This window comes from Phyllostomus hastatus, unplaced genomic scaffold (assembly GCF_019186645.2).
Source record: "Phyllostomus hastatus isolate PE091 unplaced genomic scaffold, TTU_PhHast_1.1 phas_contig_283, whole genome shotgun sequence".
Taxonomy (NCBI): domain Eukaryota; kingdom Metazoa; phylum Chordata; class Mammalia; order Chiroptera; family Phyllostomidae; genus Phyllostomus; species Phyllostomus hastatus.
This window is the reverse complement of record NW_025333833.1, coordinates 11,053,140-11,068,597: the sequence shown is the minus strand read 5'-3', so window position 1 is coordinate 11,068,597 and position 15,458 is coordinate 11,053,140. Positions and strand designations below refer to the sequence as shown.

The 15,458-nt window shown below is 48.1% G+C and overlaps 1 protein-coding gene across 1 annotated transcript in view; it reads right to left on the bottom strand.

Moving 5' to 3' along the window:
• The window catches only part of NPL (N-acetylneuraminate pyruvate lyase), a 29,606-nt gene extending 14,460 nt beyond the window's left edge, over positions 1-15,146 (bottom strand). The window contains exons 1-5 of the mRNA XM_045838408.1: positions 14,931-15,146; positions 12,144-12,198; positions 11,733-11,818; positions 3,973-4,046; positions 2,292-2,379 (exon numbers count right to left, since the gene is read on the bottom strand). Of these exons, the coding sequence (XP_045694364.1) occupies positions 2,292-2,379; positions 3,973-4,046; positions 11,733-11,800 (230 nt within the window). The 5' untranslated portion in view covers positions 11,801-11,818; positions 12,144-12,198; positions 14,931-15,146. The remainder of the gene's footprint in view (positions 1-2,291; positions 2,380-3,972; positions 4,047-11,732; positions 11,819-12,143; positions 12,199-14,930) is intronic.
• Between the last annotated feature and the right edge of the window lie 312 nt (positions 15,147-15,458).

Below are 15,458 nucleotides of genomic sequence, written 5' to 3'. Positions count from 1 at the left end.
TGGTTTCCACTGAGGCCCAGTTGCGTCCTGCACTGATCCTTGAGTTGTCTGTCTTAGATAAAACGGGACCTAGCTCGGAGAGGACATGATCAGGTTTGCATTGTTAAGGGACAATAAAAGACTCCGGAAGGAGAAAAGAAGCTGACCGACCTGTTTTGCTCTCACCGGAAGCTTTGTTGCAGGACCTCCTTGACCCTTTCTCTTGGCCCCAGTTAAAACAGCCACCCATGTCCTGCTCCTGCCCACTGAAATGTGAGGTGCTGCTAGAGAAAACCACCCTATGGCTTTATCACAAACTTCCTGCTTCAGGAGAAGGAGGCTCCAAAAAGCCTTCTGGTCAACCCAACTGACTTGCTTTTCCAATTCCCTGCAGTGGCTACTCCAACTCTTCATTATTCTCCTTAAGATCTAAATTCCACCCCAGCTCCTTGTTCTGGGCAGATGTCTTCACTCCCTGGACACCAAAGGTGAAGCAGCTTTCACGCACAGCTCCCCTCACTGTTCCTGCTCCACACTTAGCCGAGTCACCGCCTATGCTTTCCACACAGCTTCTTGGCTGTCTCCTAAAGCTACTCCACCTACTGGTTTTACTTGACCCCTCCCCTCCCCGCTGAGAGCTTCCATCCAAGGCATCAGTCCTCCATTCTCCTTAATCTCTTCTCCCTTGGTGAAGTCCTCACAGCACAGAAACATGCTCAAGACTTCCCCACGTGAACAAAAGAAAAAGAGCTGTCTTCCCTCCTCTCTAATCTACTGATCCATCTCTCCTTCCTTTCACTAGAATTTTTTTCTGAGAATAAGCTACACTCCTGCCCCATGGCCATGGGCCCCGGCGTTCCTCAGCCGCTGCAGCCTCCCTCTGCTACAATCCCCTCTGGCTCTGTTCTCTCCAAGGTCATGGTCACTTCCTCCATGTCAGTCTAAGTGGCCTTCTCCACCCTCCACCTTCTGACTTCCACAGCATCTAACAATTATGATAATAAACGTCATAATGGACACAGCATCTACTGTAAATAATGACAGTAAATTCTTGTGTGATACTTAGCACCATGTGTCAGGCACTGTTCAAGTCCTTGCCACCACCTTATGTGACAGGGACTGTTATTATTCTCATTTTACAGATGAAGCACGGGGTGGTTAAGACTTGTGTGAGTTCACAGAGCTGGTCAGAGGCTCCACATTCGGGCAGCCTGTCTCTCTACTCAAGCTTTTAATGACCATGCAACCACGCATGAACGGATTCAGAAACTGAACGGATTCAGTGACAAGACACACTCCCCACCCCCACCCTAGCTTCTGAGGCCTGTCTGTCTCTGTCCACAACAGTATCCCTGTTTCTGGTGCTTTTTAAAATGTGTATCCTTAGTCTTCCTCTTTTTTTACTCTGCCTATGGTCTTTAATCTTTTTGGGCCCCGGATCTGCCTGCAAATTAGCTGGCAGCTGATGGGTCACCAGAAAAGGCTTACGTGAACCTGTACTCAAAGCTGGCATGTAATTTCAGAGTGCTCAGGGGGCTCTGAGACCATTTAAGGATCATGGGCTTCTCATTGCCAACCTCTGCTCCAGGCTCAGTCAGGATTTACCTCCGATCTTTGCTTCCTTCCACCTACACCAGCACCAATCACTCCCTTCTCTGATCCCTGTTTATACTACTTATCAGAAAGATCAGAGTGTTAGTTTTCATGGTGTGACATCTCCACTGCATGGTAAGCAACCTGTGGGCTGAGATCCTGTTTGATATTCCCAGGGCTGGCACAGTGCATAACACACAAGGACATAATAGACAGTGAATAAAACCTGGTGAACTGAATGTGCTTATTGAGCTGACACTCTCCTATTTGTTTTACCATGACATGAATTGAGAGCTATAACAAAAATATATAATTGCATTGAAGTGCAGAGGATGCAGGAAGTTCGCCAAGATGAGAGAAAGCCCCACGTATAGCATGCTGATCATGTGCATGGAGCAGACTTGTAAGGAAGCGGGGCTCACAGAAGCATCAGGAACCCGTGCCTCGAAGGCAAGGAGCATGAATTTCTCAGCAGAAGAGCCAGGAGCCCAGCAGATCAGTCACTAGCACCTTCCCTCTTATCCCTCCAGCCCAAGGCCAGGTAACCCAAGGGAACTGATTGGTGGATGGATGGGAGACAGGCTCCAGTGCCCGGATGGGGTCTCTGAGAGTCAGGCTTGTCTTACAGCCCGGCTGTCCTTCCGCACGGAGAGGAAGGGTGCTCTTCTGTAGACACAGCTCTTGCAGATGAGTGTTTTTATCCCGGTGGAGTCACTCACTTGTTCCTTCCTTTTGTCACCCACTCCTCTGCGACCTGGCGGCGCTCTGAGATGCTCAGAGACAGTCCTTCTCCCGTCGTGCCATTCACTGTTCCAAACAAAGGGTCAGTCAGTGGGGCCAACTAGTACCTTTCGCTCATCCAACGCTGGGAAGGTGGGGGTCAGAAATCCCTGCTCAAGGGGAAATGAGAGAAAAGTCGGAGGACAGAATCAGGGAGGCGGAAGGGAAAATGCCGTGTTTCTGTTTTCCACCTTCACCTTGTCAAAAAAAAGTAGCAGGCAGGTTAATTCTGACTTATAATTACAGACCGGTCACTGTTATCAGGAATGGAGAGCAAAGAGAAAGATAACTGCCCATGTTTTAGGCAAATCTCCAACACACCACCCAGATCGATATTTGGGCCCGAATGGCAGGAAAATCAACACAATCCAGTCCTGGCATGTCCAGGCGGTCGTGACCTCTGCCTGTGGTTTGCCATGGGAGCACTCTAGGACTACTTCTATTTTTTTAATATTAATTTATAAGAAAGCACCAGGATGTTAGTCCTTTTTGGAGCAAGCACTCATACATTCACGTCTCACAACAGCCCTGCAAAGTATACCTAATTCTCCTTATTTACAGAGGAAAGTGGGAGTTTCTGAATCACTAACTAATCCAAGCTTGAATCCACACCGCTGCGATTCCGAGACTTTCTCTTCCCCGAATGGGTCCCAGAAAGGATGCAGACAGCACGAGGACACATCCCTGGGCCTGAGTCGTGTGGCAGCACTTCCTGTCTCCAAACCCTGGGCACTTAGCAGGGACACAGGGGAGGGTGGGGGAGGGGAGGCGAGGGGGAGTGGGAGAGTGTCTTGACTTGATCACTCTTCTGGGGACTTGAGCCACCTCAGGCACTCCCTGGAGCCCTTGGAGGAGGAAGAACCCACCTTCCCCACTATGGCTTGGAGCCGTAGGCGGGCACTGAGAGGTTTTGTTAACAGGTTTTGGTTGTGACTTGTGGCCACCTCTTCACAGACGTTTTAGCCTGCTTTCATTATGACCCCGTGGTGCCTCCAGTTCCAAAGGGGACCCTGTTGGTACAGCGGTAGCTCGGGGCCAAGGTACAGTGCACTTAGAATGCCAACCAGTCCAAGGGGCTGGGGCCCAGGACCCAATGCAAGGGGCGTCCTGGTTGCAGGGGAGTACGGCGGTCAGGCTTAGAGTGCCCATGGTCTGACCTTCTAAACTCCCACCATCTATGAGTAAATGAGGGTGACTGCCAGTTCTCTGATTGCCTTAAAGTCTTTCTTACATTAAAATATGACAAGTCTGGGGGAAGAGAGAATGAAGCCCATTCGTGTAAGAGAGAAGCCTGGGTTTTGTTGCTCCTCTACCACTTCTTGGCTGAAGAGCCTTGAGCAACCCAAATAACATATCTGAACCATAAATTTTCTTCTTCAGATGGGAGTGAAAGTAACACCTTATCTGCCTTGAAGGCACCCTACCACATTAGATAGTCTCTGGAGGTGCTTTTCAGGTCTGAAGCTGATGAGCCTACACGTTCACAAATGTGACATAGCTTCGCCAGACTCTGTCATAACCTTTGACACGATGACATGGTGATGTCCTGGCTATTAACCAGGTGAGAGTGGCTAAGGACTGAGCTGGAGTTATGCAGAGAGATGTCTACAGATGACTTACCAAAAACGTTCTTCACTCCCTGCTTTTCCACAAGATAATCCACATACTGACCAATGACTGAGAAGTTGATTTCTCTAAAAGGCACAGAAAAAAAATAGAAAAAAAAGGTATACTTAGTCTTCTTTTAAGAACATTATTCAGTCAGTCCCCAAGTCTATAATCTGCTCTCTGTTGTTAATAATTTTTTGAAATCCACCTGGTCAGTGAAATTCTTTGCCTTTCATTATTGTTTTTTTTTTTCCCCTTCCGGGTCTGGTGGTGTCTCTGTTCAGCCACGTGTTCCTTACTTATGTGAGCAAAACACTATTCATCAACAAAGGCTTTGCATTTAGTTATTAAAAATCAAGTAATATAGAAAAAGAAATTACTGAACCCTCTTTTGTCCTGGTGAGGAGCAACCATGTCAGCTTTAAAAAATAGGAAAATTCAACCTTAATAATTTAAGAACTTTAGCACTTCATATTTATGACAACGAATGAAGGCTCAATCCACCTGTATTTGCTAGTTTTAAATCAAAGAGGATTAAGAGTCGAAAGGAACTTTGCTGTCACTTGGCCTCTCGAAGTGTGGTCTGCCGAACTGCAGTATCTGGGGGAACCTGTTAGAAATGCAGAGTCCCAGGCACCACGCGTTCCTCCCCAGCCAGACTCTGCATTGTGACAGGATCCCCATGGCATCTGCATGCACTTTGCAGATCGCTGACCTTGTGAGGATCCGATGCTCACGGCAAAAAGGGCTCTTTTCCTGAAAATCATGTCGATTTTAAAATCTAGAAACTGACTCAAACACAAACCATATAAACGTCACCTGTTCTCCATCAAAATATGGGTGGAGAGGAGGGGGGCGGAGAGTGAAAACGCAAAGGGGACCTGTGGCACGAGTCTGTGTTAAATGCTGTGGAACCCGAGGCTACGTTGACCAGAACAGAGTAGTCATTGGCTGCCATTTGCATTTTGTCAGTGGGGCCAGAGAACCCTAACTTAATTTTAACCGTATTGACACTCTTTTCTTATTTACTTATTGTCTTCCTTAAAAAAAACAAAAACAAAACAAAAAATCCGATGCCTTCGGGAAACAAAGACATAAAAGGGTATTTGTCAAAAAGAATGGGAACCATAGAGACCAAAGCAAGGAATGCACAAGCAATCACCGCCCACAGCATGAGAATGACAACCAGCCACAGCTTGCCACAGGGAACAGGTGTGTTTCAATGCAGTTGGAAGGCCTCCAGAGGAGCAGACTCCCCCCTCTACCAGCTTAAATGCCAAATCCTCACCTCTCAGATTTGCTGAGGAGGGAGGTTCCCTGAATGTGTGACAGGAGCAAATGCAGGCTGCACTAACTTAGAGATAAGGTGGGGGAATTCGCTGCCTAACAATCCATCTCAGGACCCCCACTGAGGTGGCTTGACAGGCTCAGACATTTCTGGCCACTTAGGGCCGTATGTTTATAGTACACCTGCTCCTCGCTGCATCTGTCAGTTCCGTCCCCACTTGGGACAAGCTCTGAGATGCAGGAACCACCAGCAGGGGCTTTGTTTGTGTGACACTAATGCTGGCTTTGACCACCGACGTCCACCTACTCATGCAAACAACCAAGAAACAGCTCCAGCCGACCCAGGGGACTTCTGAATCACACATCGAAGCACAGATCGAAACCTAGAAAGAACCTCCCCAGAAAGAGCCTGCATTGGAGTTTCAGATTCAAAGGAGGTGGCTCTGGTACACTTTCACTGAGGTCTGGAGCCCTCCCCAGCCCCGCCCACTTTCTCAAAGATGCTGACAGCAGCCCTGTCATTTTCACCAAGGAGAGGCTTGTAGAGCTCTGGATGGTACCGGCCTGGTAGGCATGGTGCATTCTTTCGGTTTAGTTTAATCTAACGCTTTCTCGTTTGGGAAAGGAAGCTGGAGAGCTTGTTTACATTCTCAGAAATCCTTAAAGAGAGAAACTGACTTGGGCTGTGAGGGTGCCGGTGTGTGTCCCTGAAGTGGACTCCTGAAGTCAGCAGAGGCCCCTACCACCAAGTGGGCCTCGAATGGCTAGGCCCACACAAGGGCTTGGCACTGTCCCTGGCTTCAGGGGCATGCTCAGCCATCACTGTGGTGACTACTCCTCAGCGATGGAAACCAGGCACTGAGATTCGGGAACGTACAATGGTAACGAAATGCCCATGAACTGCCCGAAAAGCAGCGTATCCTCACACTTGCACCATGCTTTTAAATTTCACTCTTACATTCAGCAAGTGAAGGAGATCCTGTATATAAATAACTACAGTATTGAGGAAAACATGGTGAAGGCTGTGAGTTGAAAATGACGTCGTGTGTAGAGGTCAGAAGAGGGACTGATCATTCTGATGAAGGAGGTGTCAGGGAGGAGGTGGACCTGGAGTAACGAACAGGATGAAACCCCTCGATCCCGTTCCTTCCCAGATTTTGGGGGGCTGCTGCTTTTCTGCCCTGCCCTGGGGCCCTCCTCTTCCCAGGCAATGGGCTGCACCGCCAGACAAGTACGGGAAACTGGGGTCCCCCTCCTTCCTTGGTGACTCCACACTTTTTTATGGCTTCAGTGGGCGGTGTTTCCATCCACACTTGTCCCCGCCATCCCCCCCACCCCCCAACTCCTCCAGGCCTTCATGACTGACAAGCTACGGCAGTTTCACTCAGGTTAGGGTTGCTCGTGAGTGATACATTATCTGTCCCTCCAAGAACTTTGCTGCTTCTGCTGCTTTTTATAAAACGTGTCTAGCCTGCAGGGGTGCTGCTACTGGTGGGATTTCCTGGCCTTTTGGAACTACCAAATCCCCTTGGCAAGGTCAGAGGTTGACAAGGGATGGCCCCAAATGTATTCTGTTGATTTTTCACAAGGCGAAAATTTCTTTTCATGTTAAAAATAAATGATTTTCTTGGAAAAGTCAGAAGATGTACCAAGGCCAGGCCTACACTTCCACACAGCACCAGCTGGCCACGAGGCGCAGTGGCTGCCCCCACGGAGGCACAGAAGCCCCGGGTCACCTCAGGGATGTCGGATCCCCGCCTGAGCTCGGGTATAAGTCTCAGCCCTTCGCAGAGGCGCTCAGTTGTGCCGGTTACCAGGAAGTTACTGGTGAGAATGGAACAATGAGAATTGAACTATTCGTCTCCTCACCAGCTGTTTGGGAGTTGGTCCTCATGGAAGTGAAAGGTAGCACTTGAAAAAATCAGTTCACTTGAAAAAGCTGAACTGGCTTTTTACTGTATCTTCTCTTCCTCCAAGAGCCCCAAGAGCACATCTCACCGTTGGCTGCCTTGGGGGAGGCAGGCTCAGAACCAGCCCCATGCTCGCTGCAGTCATTCTCATTCTTAACTCAAATTCAACACCTCATTCCAGTTCCCCTGGGTTCAGAGCCTTTGCCTTAGGTCCATGATTATATTTTAAATAAGATCGTTTAGCCCTGGCTGGTGTGGCTTAGTGGATTGAACACGGGCTGCAAACCAAAGTGTCGCTGGTTCAATTCCCAGTCTAGGGCATATGCCTGGGTTGCGGGTCAGGTCCCCAGTAGGGGGCGCACAAGAGGCAGCCACACAATGATGTTTCTCTCCCTTTCTTTCTCCCACACTTCCCTTCTCTAAAAATAAGTAAATAAAATCTTTTAAAAAATAAAAGCATTTAACTTTTTTCATATTGCAGAAGCAATATAATTTATTTTGGAAAATACACACAATAAGAAAGGGAAAAAAACCTGTCAAGGTCTCCCTGTAGATGATTATTCTTATAAATTTGACATTTTTCTATTCACAACTACACAGTGAAGTATTTTCCTCCATAACTATCGGCATGTTATACATTATTGCCATAGTTTTTCACAGCATTCCAAACTGACTATTATCCCACTTCTTCAGATATCCTGTGACTATACCGGCGACACAGCATGTCAGTGTATAAAAGCCCATAATCAATGTAGCTAGTGCTCTATTCTTAGATGTTTAGTTTGCTTTCAAACTCTGTAAGAGGAGAGACCTTCAATCAAATTATTTTTAACCACAAACTGAGGCCTTGAGTGGGTGAACTATGAAACCGCACATGGACTATATCTCTCCCCATAGGGTCTAAGGATAACAGAATTTTTCTGAAGTCTCTTTTCAGAGGAAAATCTCCATTACTGTTTATTTCCTCTCCTGGCCCACAGTGCACAGGAAAGACTGTCTCTCTGAGAGCACAGAATCCACAGGACGGCTGCTTGCGTAACTGGCATGATCTGGCATGCATATCAGGAAACCTGGCATTCCAATTCTTTTGCCTTTCACCTGTCTCTTTCAGCATTTGAAATCAAAAGGAAATTATGTGTGCTTTTGGCAAAACACCCACAATACTTGGTTAGTTCGAGGCTCCTTCAGCAGAGGAGTGAGCAGAGATTACGTCTGCCCCAACTCGCCAGAGCATGTTCCGCGCATGTGGGTCGTGAAGTCTCCCAAACTCAGCGAAAACGACAATACTCTGCCCAACTCCAACTCCAGCAGGTCAGGCCCTCACTGGCTGGGGTAATGGGTTTTGTTTTACTGGAGACCGTGGTGCAGATTCCCACGGTAAAGTCAAGGGCATTTGAGGGACAAAACACAACGCTTTTTCTTGATATTGTGGCCGATCTGAAAGAGACTTCTCTTCTAACGACTGTACTTGCCTGAAGCAAAAAGTCACTTCTTGAAACAACTAAGGAAAGAAAGCAAAAGTCTTTTACTCCAGTGCAGACACAGAAAAGGGTTGGGCTGGATAGAGAGAGACTTCCCTGTGCAGCTATGTGGGTAGCGGCAAGATCTTTGGGACCTTGGTTTCATTCATTGCAAAAATAGGGGTGACAGCTCTGTCACAGAGTTCTCGTGAAGACTAAACTGGAACACGTACATGAATGTGCCCAGCATGATGACTGACACGGTGCTTAGCCAATCAGTGTTAGCTTCCTTTTTCCTTTTTTTTTCTTTTTGACCATCAGCATTATTCATCCCTGTAGTATATTCGCTCATAAAATAACAAAATTTACCACACACTGTGCTAGATGCTGAAGACACAAAGACAAATAAGTTACACGCTCAGTCTTTGCATGTTTCCTGGTACTTAAGAGATAGCTACTGAATAAGGTTAGGCCATTCAGGCCTGCTGGGAGAGACTGGCATGTGACAAACAGTCATTGTCAGACTTCCTGGACACAAATAATTCTGATAGAATGTGAAAAGGTATGTGCAGGGTGCTGCGGGACCACAGGGGGAGGACCCTCTCGCTCTTTTCAGGGAAAATGAGGAAGAATCCCCATGGATGGTTTTGACAGAAAAAAAGAAGTGTTCAAGTGCAGTGAGACAGGAGAGGATGGTGGTGGAAACAGGCAGAGGAGCAGAATGTGGAAAGGCACGGAGGAAGGCGGGGTATGCGGGTTTGGGGAACTGAGCGGTAGCAGGAGGGCAGGCTGCGCAGGGCTTCTCTCTGCCAGCCCCCCACTCGAGGACATCAGCTTATATTATATTGAGAGAGTTGATTCCTTCGTGAGGATTCCTTAGGATCATGAACTAAAAAGGATGCACGGTAGTAGTTCTTGCTCAGCCATCCCAAAGCACGGAGTCCGTGGTAACACTGGCCGAGCCAGGTTGGGAAAACTCCCACAGTGGCAGGCCACCGGGCAGAATGTCCAGGTGTGACATTCCATGGGACGTTTCTTTGTGTCCTGTTTATTGCAAACATGTCCAAAGTGCAGATCCCCTTGTGGGCAAGCACGTTAATGCTGACCCGCTCCTGGTGGGCGCCCCAGGCCTGCTCCGACCCATACAGGACAGTCTGGATGCAGTGGGCGGTGGGACAGAAGGGACCCAGCCCAGCTTATGTGCCCACCATGGGCTGTATGCATTTCTAATGTACTAGTTTTATGCTTACAAGCCCCTTACAGAAAATGTATTCTTATTTTGATTTGAATTGATGGAAAAAGAGAAAACAGAGAAATGGAAGCAGGAGGGCCAGAGGTACCTGGGAAATGGAGAAGGAAGCAGCAGAGCAGTCAGGTTAATAATCTCCAACACATGGGGCCTTGTGTCCCAGGAACACAGCAGAAAAGAGAGGAAGAGCATGCTGCGACTCTCAGAGGGTCCCAGATGAAACAGTTAAGACTGACTTAAGAAGCCCCTTCTAGCCCTGGCTGGCGTAGCTCAGTGGACTGAGTGCCAGCCTGCAAACCAAAGTGTTGCAGGTTCGATTCCCAGTCAGGGTGCATGCCTGGGTTGCAGGCCATGGCCCCCAGCAACCGCACATTGATGTTTCTCTTTCTCTCTCTAAAAATAAATAAATAAATCTTTAAAAAAATAGCCCCTTCTAGGCTAAGGGTGGTCTGGTTGAAAAGATTACGCAGCGTCACCCACAAGTAGTGTTTTGAGTTCGCAAACAGGATCTTTCTTACTCCATAACAGGAAGTAAATTCTGCCTGCTCACGCAATCACATGTCCTCTGTTATCTGCCCAGCCAGTGGCTGACACAGGGAGAAAAAGCTGACTTCAGTCTTTCTTAGAACTTGTGGAAAAGGAGAAGCAACAGAAAGGAAAAAAAACAACAACAAAAACTGCTACTAACCAGTGAGGAATCTAAATGCCATCTCAGTCAGAATTTCGTTTAGACCGAGCAAAGATGTATTTTTCATGCACCTTAGAACCTGGAAGTCTTGAACTCTAACGATCAATGGGAAAACAGTGATGTGGACAACTTTGAATGAGCACAGTAAATATTATAAGAAATTTCTTCTATTTTAAAGGGGGAGGGTGAATATTTACCAATTCAGCAACAGAAAACCAAAAATTTAAAAAAGCCTTATTTACAGATATCTTAAATTCCTCCTCTGCCTTTCACCCCGATCTGATGCCACAAAAGCAGTTCTGACTTTTGTCCCTAAGCGCACACTGACCCTGTGCTAAGCACTATTCTGTGGAGAGTCTCACACAATCCGTGATGTAGGTATGGCCATCATATTTGATGGAGGAGGAAAGAAGCATAAGGAAGCCAGAATTCTGGTGGTTTGGGTAGACTGACTCCTCTAAAAGGTCAAAACCATGTAGATCCAGGAGGTGGCTGAATCTCCTTTCCAGGAGGCAGCGTCCTGGGAACAGCTATATGTCATCCATGGGCACGCAGCACAGGGCCATTACCTGATAGTGTAAGTGAACGGACTGCCACACTTTCACTTGGAAGTGAAGTACTTGTCTGGCCAACAATTTCTCAGCCATCATCTGCTGTCACCTCCCACTCCTGCAGGCTCCCCAACATTCAACCAGTGTGGCAATGAGACTGTAAACATGCCTAACGGGGTCTCTTTCGTAGCTCCCTTCCCCCCTTTCATCCCGTCTCTGAACAGTCTGGGGTGGAGTCACCCAGAGGCCTAGAGCCAGGATCTAGAGGGGCCAGGCCAGGGCTGGAGACCAAACCCTGCAAAAATGAAAGTCTCATCCGACTCCACTGGCCTTCTTTGGGAAAGCCGGGGCTGGGGTAAAATCCCAGAAGAATCTGCATTGTGGAGCTGCAGACCCTAGGAAAAGGCCAGCCGCTAGAGCTCATCATCTCTCTCTGCACTGTTTTTGAATTTGAGATTCCTCGTCTCTGACTGGGGTCAGAGACAGTGCAAACAGATGACTGATGGAAGCGGCCACTTGACACCCGCATCACAGAAGTACGGAATTTAAGTGACTGGGATACGGAGAACGTCAGCCCATTTCGACGGAGTGAGACCAGACCCCTCTGAGGCCCCAAATGGTAGTTACCCATGCTCAGTCATCGGCGTGATGGTTGCTGCAACCAGGCCTTGGAGTTTCTTCTTCGGGGAGGCCATTGAGCTGCTGAAAAAAGTCTGGAAAACACACAACAGAATTCCTCTCTTCTTCAAGGAAGGTCAATTAATGATAAAACTCCTGGGCGAAGTCTGTTCGCCATTTTGAACTGTGAAACATGCTTTCTAGTAGGCAAAGACAGAGAGCAAGCGAGCACGTAGAATTTTAGGGCCTAATTCTAAAGGAGGAGAGACTGTTTTTCAAAGTCAGGAGAGCAGCGTTCTGGCAACATGCCACTGAGAGGGCGATGCCAGGCCTCAAAGAGCAGAGGTGAAAAAGCAACAGACCAAAGGAAGAACACGAACCTAGCTGGGGGGGCTCAGATGGGGAATTACCATTACTCACATGGAAATAGGGTCTGGAGAAGAGGGACCTTCTTGTCTCTTTCTGTACCTTCAGTCTGTTGGGCAAGAAATGTACTTAAAACCAGCACTTACCGTTTTAAGGATTCCGTGTAATCTTTGCAGCTGTCTTCAGATTTAACTAACTGTCCTCTCAGATGCTAATTCTGAATGGTTTTGTCCTGTTTTTCTAGTTCTAATATGCCACATAAACAATATTGTAATTATTTATTCATTTCTCCTGCACTAGACCAAACTCCCCAGGAAAGGGAATACATTTTATTTGCCTTTGCTTTTCTTTCACCGATTGCTCTGCAGACACCTGTGTCCAATTAAAAATGGACGGATTTTTGGTTGATTGAATGAAGTGTTCAGACCGTAGTTGGATGATGACTTTCAAAGAAGGGGGAAGTCAATCTGACATAACTCATTTGGGGAAAAGGATGCCTTGCCATTTGTTAGACAGTTTCCTTGTCCATAACCAGGATAGAAAAGCCGAAAAGTTGCCCAACACAGGGAAGGAAAGCAACACGGCATCCTGGGTAATCGCCTGGGTTCTGCAGGCAGACTGCCTGGTTCAACTCCCAGCTCTGCCACTTCCTGGTTATAGAAAATGTTATTATTTTTTGAGCTGCAAGACATAAAAATCCGAAGCCACAAATGCAAAGTTTAACAACTGAAGAACATAAAATACAATCAGATAGGATTTGATGACGATTATACAGAAGATGGTTGGCTCAGAACAAATATAGTGATGTCTACAGGTAATCAACAAGAGGGGTATATTATATTTTTGAGGACACTAGCACATCTAAAAACTCACGATGACTGTTGTTTAACCCCTCTATATTTTAATTTTCCTTTCTACAAATGAGGGTAATAGTAGTCATACTACCTAGGGTTGTTGAGAGAATTACATGAATTAATTCTGGAAAAGTGATTAACACTAGTGCCAGACACACAGTAAGCACAAGTTCAGCCCCTCCCTGAAGTCTTGTCTGACGGCTGTAGGGCATTAGCAACTACTGTCCTCACTCCCTGACCAGCACCCTCTTCCCTGTCATCTCAGCTCCTCTGGTACCTCCTCCCCAACCCCAGCTACTCTTCCCATTCAGGGACTAAGTCCTTTCAATTCTGTTATCTTCTTTCCTGCATTCCTTCCCTCTCCCCTGACTGCTCCTCTCCTAACTGACCCTTTGCTTCCTCTTATCTACACCAATGGGCACAACCCAGGTCCAAGGGGCCTCTGGGGGCTCAAGAGGGTTCAAGTGATAAGAGTCCCAAGAGCTGAGTTCAGCAGGAAAAGGCTCCTCAATCAAACAGTACTAGGCTGTTCACACTAGACTTCCATACTCTTGGGCTTTTAGCTGCATTTATTTCATGACTAGGTCAGTTACACTGATATTCTTGTGATGGTCAGAAGCTCAGACTGGCAGATATATATCTATTTGATTGAAAGAAATCAAGTCCAGTGACTTAGTATAGTTTGATTAGTTACAACTTCTGAAGCATGGGGGAGTGGGAGGAGAGTTGGGAATCACTGTCCTAACTCCCCCTCTCTTATCTTCTTTCAGTCCACACAGTCTGGAGGTTAATCGTTCAGTAACACAGACTTTCTGACCCCTCCTTTGCCAATAACTTTTCATCCTGGCTCCCATGAGCTGAAAATGCCAAACTCCCTGGTCTGGTCTCTGTAAAGATCTCTGCAGCAGCCGACCCTGTCGAGGCTGGCCTGCTTGCCTTCTCCTGTGGGTGTCCAACCTGGAATGCTGTTGTCTCTCACTTCAGCTCCTTCAGTCCAGCCAACTTTTAAAAGGCTAGGGAATATCCCCCGATCCTCCAAGATGAAAATAATTTTGTACCCCTTAGAGCCTCCCCAAACACTGGCTTTTTATTTAAAAACCTTACAGCAGGGTAGTTTGGGCGCCTTGTTTAGGCTGTAAGCCATGTGGGAGCAGGAAACCCTTAAAAATATGTATCTTTGCACAGATCAACACCCTAAATAAATGAGCAACGTTTGCTGACTCCGTGAAATGTGAAACTCTCACAGGAAGAGATGGGGTGAAAGATCACAGCAGCTGTGACTGGGGAAACACCTATGTTTTGTCAATTTGAGTTTTAAATACACTTGGTAATGTTCTGCTTTGAAGGTCTTTAGAGCTTGCGTCAAGAGCAAATGGTTAGAATGTTCTCCAGCCTAAGGTTGCATGTGAATTTAGAATATGACTGAAAACACTGGGGAGGAGGTGTTACTCTTGAAATCTTATGCCTGAACCCACAGCCAAGAACACTCAGTGCAAAGGATTCAGGTGGCCTTACTCAAAATCGCTGAGAAGGGCAAAGTTTAAAAAAAAAAAAATCTCTGGGGGAGGAAAAGGATGCAACTGGATGAGGAGAATAATTGACAGAGGAATACTTGGAAAGGAAGAAGCAGAAACAGAGACACGAAACAAAACAAATGCAGAAATACGACCAACTTCCCGCAAAATGAAGAGACTGTATCAAATTTAATCGCTAAATTCTCTGGTCATTTTCACAAAAGGATTCTTAGAGCCCAGCCGCGTGACGAGGAAGGAAACCAGGGTTCCCTTTGTCCCCGTCCGTCCCTCTGACACTTGCTCCAGGCCCGAGGGTGTCGCCTTCACACTTCCTCTGGCTCCGTTTCCCAGTTTCCCAGTTTGTCTGCCTTCCCCTGTTCCTCGCCTTCTCCCCTCCGTCCCCTGCGTCCCCTGCGCCCCTCTGCCCGAACCTCCGGTGACCTTTGCGTCCCCGCGCGTCCCTCCACGCTCACCCGAGACGCCGCGGTGGTCTCCCTCGCCGTGGCCGTCGCCGCCGCTCCGCGCAGTGCGGCGGGTCGGCTCCGCCGCGCCCCTTATCTCCGCAGGGGCCGCCCTGCCCCGCTCCTCGCGCCCGCCACGCCCAGCGACCCTGGGCGCTGTGGTTTCGCGCCTCTTCCCGCCCAGCGCGCAGGGCGGCGCGGACAAGCAGAGTCGCGCGTCCCTCACCCCAGGAGCGGAGCTGGCCCTTCCCTGGGTCTGACTTGACTCAGGTGAGCTGAGGGGTCACCCGCGCGGGGGCCCGGCTCCCCGAGAGCTGCGCGCGGCCACCGCGGTCTCCGCAGCGAGGGCCCACAGGCTCCTGGCTGACCCCTCCAGGGCATCTTTAGGTCTGGGTCTCGACTTTCCTCCGTCCCGGGCCCTGCAACAGCGGTATTTCGTGGTCGTGGGCTGTGAACTTCTGGCTGCTTCTGCCCCAACCCCTTACGCTCTCCTGTTAAAAAGAGAGGGGAACCGATATTGAAAGCAGATTAGGTACTAAG